The sequence below is a fragment of the Leuresthes tenuis genome, unplaced genomic scaffold, assembly GCF_036924035.1.
Source record: "Leuresthes tenuis unplaced genomic scaffold, fLeuTen1.0.hap1 SCAF_21, whole genome shotgun sequence".
Taxonomy (NCBI): domain Eukaryota; kingdom Metazoa; phylum Chordata; class Actinopteri; order Atheriniformes; family Atherinopsidae; genus Leuresthes; species Leuresthes tenuis.
In genome coordinates, this window is record NW_027325375.1 from 27,583,432 (window position 1) to 27,593,598 (window position 10,167).

Consider the following 10,167-nt stretch of genomic DNA (forward strand, 5'->3'; position numbering starts at 1 on the left):
AGTTGAATAGCCTCCCTCAGTTTACCACTTTGGTGTCACTGTGAACATGCTTCCTCTCTGGAATATGAAAATTTGTCCATGAGATTCTTGAAAAAAGGGATTATAAAGGAGGAATGGAAAATACGGGGAAACAAATGGAGCTACAGATTAAAGAAATGTGGGGGAAAATGAGCAAAAGTCATGGTCTTCAAGAACAGAAGCATGTTTTATTCTGCTTTATGCCACACATGCAACTTAATGACGCTTCCTTATCTTTAGAAGAAGAAAAAAAGAAGAAAAAAACCTAAAAGTTCTTTAGTTTGGAGTTACGATACATTATCTTTATTGGAGGGATGGCACACCATTTTTCCAAAAGATATCCCCTCATTTCTTGTTTTTATGATGGTTGTGGAGAGCATTATCTAATCCAAAGTGTGATAAATTGGGAAACAGTAATAAAGACAATAAAGGTGATAAGTCAGGTAAAAAGTTTTGTATCAGTTTATAGTGATCCTCTAAATCAACTCATCTTGAGCACAAACAAAACAAAAGAGGATTATGGATTTCAGGAGGACCAGGAATAAGCCAAACACCGTCTACACCCTCGCAGAAGAGGTGGAGGTGGGTGATGACGACAGATGCCTGGGAGTTTACTGAGAAAGCAGACTAGACTGGAAATGAAACACTGAGACCGTCTATAAGAAGGAACATAACAGACTGTGCTTAAGGAAGCTTAAGTCCTTTAATCTCTGCAAAGATGCTGCATATCTTTCATAAGCAGAATGAGAGCCAATGACTCAAAGGAACTGAACAAGCTGTGAAAGAGGGCTCTGGCTCTGTGCTGGGGACTGCTCTGGAGTGGATTGTAAAGAGAAGAAGTCTGCATTAGTTAACGAACATAAAGAACAACACTGCCCATCTGAGTGTGGTCAGTATGAGGCTTCTGAGAGATGCAGGAGGTCATTCCTACCAGCAGCAAGCTTGTAATGATTGTTAAAGAGAGCAACAATAGAATTTTCCTTTGGGATGATTCAAATATTCTTTTATTCTCTGTAAGGGGATAGGTGGCCCCAAACCATGTCAGGATGCGTTTACAGAACATCTCCACAACAAGCCCACATGGCGCCTGCCGTCATGCCCCACCTCAGTTTCAACATACTGAAACACTTCCAACGATGACATAAGTGCTAACTTCACGATGCTTTATCCTCTGTGCAGATAATGCTGTAGGAATGTTCTGCATTTGACTGATCCTGATATCTTTTGACCACACATTCAATACAAAGTCAGGATAATAGTGTTGGCTGCATCCATCTTTAATCATCACTTGAATTTAAACATTACAAACACACATGAACAATGATGCAATCACTCAAAAAAAAAAACAAAAAAAAAAACATTAAACAAGGAGAGCATTAGATTTCAGAAAATAAAAAAAGAATACAATCAGTTCAATGTTTTAAAACAAAAATAAGGCAAAGCTTAGAGACAAAATATCTACATAACAAAAGCAACATGATAATAATAATAATAATAATAATAATGTTATAGGATACATTATCTTGACAATAAATTGAGCAATGGTGTCAATGAATCTCGAAACATTTCTTCTACAGTTGCTGGCGATACTCGGACAGGATATTAGCTGTAAAATAAAAAAAGAAACAATTAAATAAAATAACATCTTCACTTGTGCTTGAAAGTTTGTGAACCCTTTACAATCTTCTGTTTCTGCATAAAATACCCAAATCATCCTCTGCTTTTCACACCAGTCCTAGAAGAGGATTAAGTGAACTTACTAAAACACAATACTTTACTGACTGAATGTTACACTTTGATGCTACTTCTTTAAGACACTTTGCAGTTAACTTGAAGGCATAAATAGAGATCTGTGTTTTCAGTCAATAGGATGATTATCAGGTGTAAATGGGTACTCTGTTTTATATAAACACTAAGATCAAACGGGACCGTTTGTGCTTATCTGGCTAGAAAACCATCTCTTAAAGAGTTTGAACTCATCCAGTCAAAAATCAGACAAAAATAAGAAAAAATAAGAGACTATTGTTGTTCATACATCCCCCAGAAGAGGTCAACCAACAAAGATCAATCCAAGAGCAAGGTGAGTACAATCTAGTTCACACTACAGGGTTTTAATGTTGCATGAAGACATTTGTACTGCGACTTAGAAGCTAAAGTCAGGAGATGGGGTCAGGGGGAGAGCATGGTGAAGAAGCTGCAATCTGCTTGGAAAACTGAGCAGAATTACCATATTTTTCGGGCTATAAAGCGCACCGGGTTATAAGTCACAATATCAATGATTGACTGCTAACGGGTCTATTTTCATACATAAAGCGCACCGGGTTATAAGGCGCATTAAATTAAACAAAACTCAGATCAGTCAAACTTTATTCAACTCACTTGTCGTGCTGTGTGACTGATAGCGTTGAGTTTGGAATCCGCTTCGTAAGCATGTCTCTTAACAGGAGCCATTTTTAGGGCAGCGGGTATAGAAAATGAATGAATGAATGCAGCTTAATGTTGAAGCACAGATCGTATTACTCCGCGAGGCTCGTGATCATCAAATCATCAAGCAGTGCAGCTTCGTAGCTTATCAAGGCCGAGCTAAAACATTTTGACAGATTTTTGAGCGCCGTGTACCACACAGAATCGGTTCCAGGTCAGAAAGCACAACCGGAATTAATTCATACATTAGGCGCTCTGCATTTTAAGGATTTTAAGTGCGCCTTATGGTCCCAAAAATACGGTAGGTTAAAAGCTGGCGAAAGCACCGCTGGATATATTTTCTATAATAACAAGTCGTGACAGACTCAAGCCAATGGAGAGAAACAGACTCGAATCAGGAGAGCAGAACAGATCCAGTTACCAGGAGCTACCCTCTATCATGATGTAATGATAGTGACGAGAGGGAGGCTTGTCAGCTTGACAACCTGTCGCAGATCAGCCATGTAGTGTGAACACACTAGGACTTAAAAACCAGCAAAACTCATGTAGTGTGAACATGGCTCAACTGTGAGCTCACAAAGGAACCCAGGGTAGCATTTTAAAGGCAAATAAGCTAAAAGAAACCAAGCTTTTTGCTTACAATTAGTTATTTTAGCAAAGTATGTTTTTAATTATGCATAATTATTAACCATGTGAGAAACGCACCAACATCCCAGAGCTGAAGCTGTTTTACATGGAAAAATGAGCCCAATTCCTCCAAGCTGATGTGAAGGACTGATCAATAGGAACTGGAAGCCTTTAACTGGAGTTACTACTGGACAAAGGAGGGGATCATTTGAGATAAAAGACGAAAGGTTCATATACTTTTGCTATTTTCAGATACATAATATTGGATAAATGATTAAGTATAATGTTTTTGCCACATTAATTAAATTAGGGCCTGTTTCAGGTCACACTCCCTGTAATCCTCAAGGACAGGCAGGTACAGCTGAAGGGAAACTCGCTCCTCCTGTAAAACCCTGCTTTGATTTAGATTGGCTTTTTAAAAGAAAGTGTCCCCTTTATTCTACACATGCATGTATACGTTCACTTACCACAGAAATCCTTCCTTAAACTCAGTGAATTTGTGCCGGACCAAAAATGTTGCTAAAGCATCTGCTACCTACCGATAAATGACAAGAAGATGACGTTATTAAGCAGCGAGACCTCGAATGTGGGTCACACAGGCCCATGTGTACAAACACACAAAATGTGAATCGTTACAGGACAAAAATGGACTTTTTCATTTCTTAAATCTGTGAATGTGTGTGCACAGGTAAGAAGACTTGCTTTTTCAGGTGCGTCCTCATGAACAGCATGACCGCACTGGGGGAGGACCTGCATCTGAAACTTCCCTGTGCACAAACAGTGCAGCCGTACTTAAAACCAGTGCACTGTACACGACAAAACTTAACTGATCAGTCAAAAACTTTGTATATTTTACCTTGCATCTGTCCAATCGTAAGGTCTTTGTCAAGTCTGTCCACTCCTGCATGAAAGAACAAATCAGGGTTCAGGTCAGTGGTTTGGAATGATGTGTGGATGAAATGTCAAATATGTAGAAACTAAATCAAACCTGCGAGCAGGAGCAGTTTTGGCACAGGACAGGTGAGAAAGAGGGCAGAAAGACCCCTAAACCAGCCCTCCCAATACTTCTCTGTCTTTGACAGCTCCACTCGCCAGGTGAAGAAGCTCTCCTTTTTGATCTGGATGAAAGAAATCACCCTTTTTCAGTAGATTTCAACAAAGGGAAGGTCACACATGTTAAAGATGAACACCGTCAGAGAATGAACCTCTTGGTCATCTTCCTTCATTCTTTTCTTGTTGGATTCTTCCTCCACCTCTTCATCGTCCTCCTCTTCTATTATGCCCTCACCGATGCTATTAGAGACGCTTCGACTGCTGGTGGACTCATCACATCTGAGAAAAGAAAAAAAAAAGTGAAACACACTCGATAAAACTCTATGGAGGCACTCGATGCCCAGACAGGAAACGGTGCACATACTTCTTCACTTGGCCTCCCATCGACACCCGCGCTGACTCTAGGTTTCGAATCTGACCACTCTTCACACTGGAAGTACAGACACGGATCACTTTTCAGAACATGTCTCCAAATACGACACTCAGCACTTTAACTTAAGGGAAGAAAATCCTGAATGTATAAAAGGAAGCTCTTCAGAGTAAGTCTCTTGTATCAAATCATGAGGAGCGGTGTTGAAATGATTTGAGTTTATATAAAACACTGTCAGTAAAAATCTAATAAATCACAGAGGAGCAGAACATTCTCCAGTTACAGCTCCATTAAGCGTTTACCTCCACTCGATGGCGTTCTCCAGAGACTTAAACGTCTTTGGCCGACTCCTGAGGAAATTCTGCATACTGTTCAAAGCATCCATTGCCGTTCCTGAATGAAATGAATGAAATGATCCATTATTAATGAGCTCCTCGTGAGTTTAGTGTCATTCCATAAAAATGAACAGATTTATCAGTAAAAAACCCAAAAAGTGAGCAACAGTGAAAGAAAGCAGTCTGTTTTTCTGATGCTATCATTAGATAAAAGGCAACAGTTTACCTTCTACAACATCAATGACACAGAGACCAAGCAGTGATGGTACATGATTGGCGGTGGCTGTGTGAACCGCAATGGCCCCACCCATGCTGTGTCCAATGATTATGATTGGAGGTGGGTTCTCTCCATAGAGCACCTCCACCACTTTGCCAACATCCCTTTAAAAGAAAAAAAAAAAAAAACAACAACCTGTTAACTTTCTTACACTTTTTATATTACGAGTGTTTTTCACAGAATTAGTGCCATAAATCAATGTCTAACAAAAAGTGTTTAATACCAAAACCTACCAACCTCATCTTATAACACCATCTCTACAAGAATGCTCCGTAAAAGCATCAGTACCGTCACATAAATGTATCAAATATTGACTGACAGATTTAGAGATACTGACTGTATCCTGAGGCCTGCTGGATCAGCACTTTGTCTCCGATACAAAGCCAAGATGCACTTGTTTAAAGTATTTCTGACAAAACTCTCTTTGTCTCTTCTGCACACAACAACTTACTTGGCCATGGTGTCTGCAGAGAGATCTTCTGGATTTCTCACTTTGGTGTCACCTGCAGGTTGTGAAAAACGCACATTTCAGAACTTGTTGTTCCAATGAATACCTTTAAAATGAGTTCTGAATTCATCCAATAAAATGTTGTTTCTATCAATTTCCCCTCTTGTCCACCTGTTGTCAGAGATACTTGCTGTCCGCTGGGTGCTCTTAGTATGCACTTTGCAGTATGTTAACCTATGAGGAAAGCCGCATTAGCTGTAGATTTGAAGCCATTTCATCTCATGACAGATAGCTGAACACAGAGGAATTTACAAACATGCATTTTCCCCTCTTTGTTTCTTGTTTTAGGGAGAGGGACCTCCACAACATACTGGAGCCACAAACTAAACTGTGAAATGTGATAAGCAAAGTCTGTTGTTCACAATAGCAAATCGCAGGTATGACAATTGATTATGGAATAAAATTTGTAAGCTCACAGTATCGGGAGGCAGTGGCTTGGTTTGTTAAAAAAAATACTAAGATCCCAATTTGTTCTAAAATGTATTATCCAATTAGATATTAATTTGCAACAGCATCAATACAAATAGCATTGTCTTGGCCTCTTGCAGTTAATAACTTCCCACTGCAGCTTCTCCCCTCACTGCAACACTGAACAGAGCTAAATTTAACAGAACTCATTTTTGTTTTTATTGCTTTAAGAGCTCCAGCCTGTGACCGCTTCGTCACACATTATGACCTTTTATTTTTTTTTTTAAACAATGCAACAGAAAATCTTCTTCCCCCCAACTCTCATGATAAATCTTCTGAAACACCCAAAGGGAACAAGACTCAGTGGTGTAAGTATGTGGGTGTCTTGTGTGAGTGAGAGACTAAAGAGCTATTTTGAGCCTTCCTCCTATTCATCAGAACCTCGCTGGATGGAGACAAAACCGAGCGGATCGTCATTTGTTTCCGTCCAATTAGCAGCCCATTATCACTCTCGCTTCACTTAATCAGCAGGCAGAGATCAACTCCTTCTAGGATGAATCTGTCATGCAACTCATTAAGTGATGATACTGCAGATTAATGTTCAGTCATCGCTGCAGCCCAACATTTGTGCAGATAACTGGTTTGCTGACACGACTGCAAACTTTAAACATGAGACATTGGAACTGAAGTTCGACAACAGCGAGACATAAACGCTGCGGACCAGATTCACTGAAATGCAGTGGGTCTGTCTGCAGTATCTGAGGCAGGAATCAACTCTTCAGTCAGCAGGTGAGGCTCAAATGACAAAAAAAAAGAGTTAAAGTGATAATCTGACTTAAAGACACAATATGTGTGCAGCTCATTGGAAGTGAAACTGACATCTTGATCTCAATATACTAAACTGTGAATGCCTATCTGTAATGAGCAATTCTTTAACCTGCTATGATAGATATTCACCATGAGCTCGGAGGTCCATAGCCACCACCCTGCAGTTGATCCTGCTGCATATGACACCCTGTAATGACACAAACAGAAACCAATCAAATAATATATTGTACAGCAAACTGATGGAATGACAGCTTCACAAATATTTCAGACTACGGTGACGTACATTTCTTGTACAATATTTCAAGGTAGAGAGTGTCTGTAATAGCAGCAATGATGGTAACACGCACCGCAAACACAGCCCAGGAAAGTGCAGAGTGGCCTCCTCCATGAAGCAGCAGCAGCACAGGACCATGGGAGCCACTGCAGTAAAGTCTGAAAATGTTCTGCGTAGTCAAGGAATTACAAACCAGACTTGACTTAAAACAACACTCTAAAGAGCTCATATTCTCTATCGACCCGAGAAGAACGCAAACTTTTCCTCAACACCTCAATCAGAAGAGAAGCTGCAGCATCACAGATCTCTATATCTATCTCCAGAATGGCAGTTTCTCATCACAAAACATACCATTTTGCCATAATATTCACATATCATATCAAAATAAAAACTGAGCTGCATGGAAGCAGATGAAAATATTGACATATGGTCAGACAGAAAGCAGAGGCTTCAGCTCAAATTATTTTTTAAATAGTTTTCTCTCTTTCATTTGACTCAGCTGCTTTAGAAAAAAACAACTTGGTTTTTGCAGGTAAAAGCCAAATTGGTGCTGCAGCTAATCTTCATCATAGATAAAACCACAGTGTTGCAAAGAATGGACAGCAGTGTTATCATAACATGATCTGTCAGATTTATATGTTCAGTTGGCATCGGACTAAAGACACACTCATGCTGACTTTCCTTCCAACAAACGGAGACAGCAGCCAAGGATATATCTTTTCCATTTTCACTTTCCACCTCAACATCTTCCATGGTTTCAAAGTACTGACTCCAGGTCAGGGGGGTGAAATCTCTCTTCCGCCCAGGCCTGCATAAAAGATAAAGCAAACAACATTTAATGGCGATCTGTGTCTGGTGTGATTCAACCGTGCAAAGGAATTAGAAGATTTTAAAGAAGAAATAAACATATTACTACAAAACAAAGACAACTTGGTTTATTTTTCTTTTATGATCTGCTTGTAAACCTTTCAGGGCTGGACCTAAGAGAGCATGTGAGACATTTTCTCAGTCTTGATCAATTATCAACAGAGCGACAGCGCTAAAACTCCATGACAAGTCCAGGACATTCACTGAATGTATTCTCCATCACCTCCTCTAATATAGATAGGTTATTTTTCTTTATCTCTAACTTACAACAGCAAATGCCCAGCCTGCTGGCTATGTCAATGATGTGAAACCACAAACACAGTTATCTTTTGAAGGCAATACTTTTGGTCACGACAGGCAAAACATAAATCTCGGGAGCACAGACGTGTTTATTAATCTGCATTGGCATGGTGATATAAACATGTCAACATCAGCACTTGTTTTCAGTGTTGCATTCTAAGAAATACAATAAAAGCTAACATCCAACTTTGCAATGCAGAGATCAGCATATTCATACACATCTTTGGTTCAATTCCATGAATATTTCCGCCCCTGAAGTTAACTAATGTTCAACAGATACTGCCTGATGGACAAATAAAACTCTAAAAGAGATAAGCTGCATCATATTTAAGAACAATGGTGGTCCAAACTCAGGTAGCAGCAGCCGCTAACTTCGCCCATCAAACCCAATCTATATGTTTTCCTTTGACAAGCTGTAAAGATAACAGCACAGTAATTGGCTTTAGTGCCAGGACCCAACTAATGTGATGGTGGATAAATACTGTAGAGGCGTTAAAAACCCGACACAGTCGACAGCAAGCCCATTAAAAGCTAGCTAACTCACCCCATTTTCAATTTGGAGCTGGACTGAAAACCACCTGCCACAGGAGGTCTAGAGGCTAGCAGGTTCAAATGCAACTGTTTCTCCATGTTTTTAGAAGAAGGTCGGTCTCGGGTAGGAAATGTTTAATATGACCTCCCTTTTTTTCTTCTATTTTCTTCGACACCGGCGCCGAGGTTAGCCAGACATTGGATAAATTGCGCTAGATAGCTAATGGCTAGCGATCGTCTTCTTCTTCTTCTTCTTTTTCTTTTCGGAGCATCTTTTCTTCTTCGTTGCTTTATTCGCTTAGTGAGTTAACATAGACATTCGAAAGCCTCATTGCCACCTACTGGCAAAAAAATCACAGACACTGCTGGTTTACAACATCTTGACTTTATTTTACAGTTGAAGGGGAAGATTTAGTTTTTGTTAAGATCAGTAAACTGAAGATTTAGACACAAGATTCAAGATACAAATGTGTAATATTTCTGTTTTATTTATCTATTTAAGTTTTATGTAAAGCAACACAATAGTGCTTACTATATAATAATTTCACAAACTGATTGATGTCCTTTGTACACCACCTATGTAGTCATGATTAAACAAAAACAGTTACATAATGACAGATGTAATATTCTTTTAACTGAATAAATGTATATGCTAGATTATTGAGAAATGTTGGCTCATTTTGAGTTTTACAGCAGTATCATATTTTTAAGAGCTTAATTATTATAGTGATTCTAAACCATGAAATGTTTTCCACAACAGAACATTGGCCTCTGTTTGCAGAGATTTCCCTCCTTTCTATGAATAATCTATTAATAATAACACAGACAGACAGACAGACAGACAGACAGACAGACAGACGGACGGACGGACGGACGGACGGACGGACGGACGGACGGACGGACGACTCAGCTCAGTTTCCTACAATGAAAGCTATGAAAAACCAACGCCAACAATGAACAAACTGCTGAGTCATTTCTGATATGCTGAGCCATCTGCTGTCTCAGTGAAACATCTTTCCATGTGCGCTCTATGTCAGATGTGATTTGAAAATGTATTTGTATATATATTGCTAAGAAATAAAATCATATAAACTGACAAACCATGTGCTTTAAGTTCTTTCATTTGATAAAAAAAGAACAATATAAGTTCACAGATGGATAAGTCTGTAGGTAAGGAAAAACAGACATCAAAGCACTCTGCTTCACTAACCTTTAAGTGACGCAGAGACTCTATTTGTAGTGTTATGGACTTTATTTATAGAGTATTAGAGATTATCTGTTTCATAGCACTGAATGAAGGTTCGCAGTATTCAAAGTGCAAGGAGTGCAAAGTGGTGACAGGAGTCT

General features: G+C 39.3%; 1 protein-coding gene across 2 annotated transcripts; it reads right to left on the reverse strand.

Annotated features, from left to right (window-relative positions):
* Positions 1-1,274: 1,274 nt before the first annotated feature.
* ppme1 (protein phosphatase methylesterase 1) lies at positions 1,275-9,111 on the reverse strand. Of its 2 annotated transcripts, none has more exons than XM_072375063.1 (14): positions 8,834-9,111; positions 7,827-7,930; positions 7,196-7,278; positions 6,978-7,035; positions 5,556-5,607; positions 5,054-5,208; positions 4,795-4,885; positions 4,487-4,552; positions 4,275-4,401; positions 4,058-4,187; positions 3,926-3,970; positions 3,772-3,836; positions 3,537-3,604; positions 1,275-1,624 (listed from the first exon to the last, which is right to left on the reverse strand). In XM_072375063.1, the coding sequence occupies exons 1-14, from the start codon at positions 8,917-8,919 to the stop codon at positions 1,621-1,623; spliced, it is 1,134 nt and encodes a 377-aa protein (XP_072231164.1). In that variant the 5' UTR covers positions 8,920-9,111; the 3' UTR covers positions 1,275-1,620. The 2 variants fall into 2 exon arrangements, with proteins under 2 accessions (XP_072231164.1, XP_072231165.1); XM_072375064.1 differs by having other exon boundaries at positions 3,537-3,600; positions 3,768-3,836.
* Between the last annotated feature and the right edge of the window lie 1,056 nt (positions 9,112-10,167).

What these genes read in the sequence shown, in the direction of transcription:
- ppme1 (XM_072375063.1), bottom strand. Translation starts at nt 8,919, where the DNA reads ATGGAGAAACAGTTGCATTTGAACCTGCTAGCCTCTAGACCTCCTGTG. An exon ending in TCTGCAGACACCATGGCCAA is followed by an intron (nt 5,209 to 5,555) that starts GTAAGTTGTTGT and finishes TTTCTTTTAAAG; the next exon opens with GGATGTTGGCAAAGTGGTGG. An exon ending in ATGGGAGGCCAAGTGAAGAA is followed by an intron (nt 4,402 to 4,486) that starts GTATGTGCACCG and finishes TTCTTTTCTCAG; the next exon opens with ATGTGATGAGTCCACCAGCA.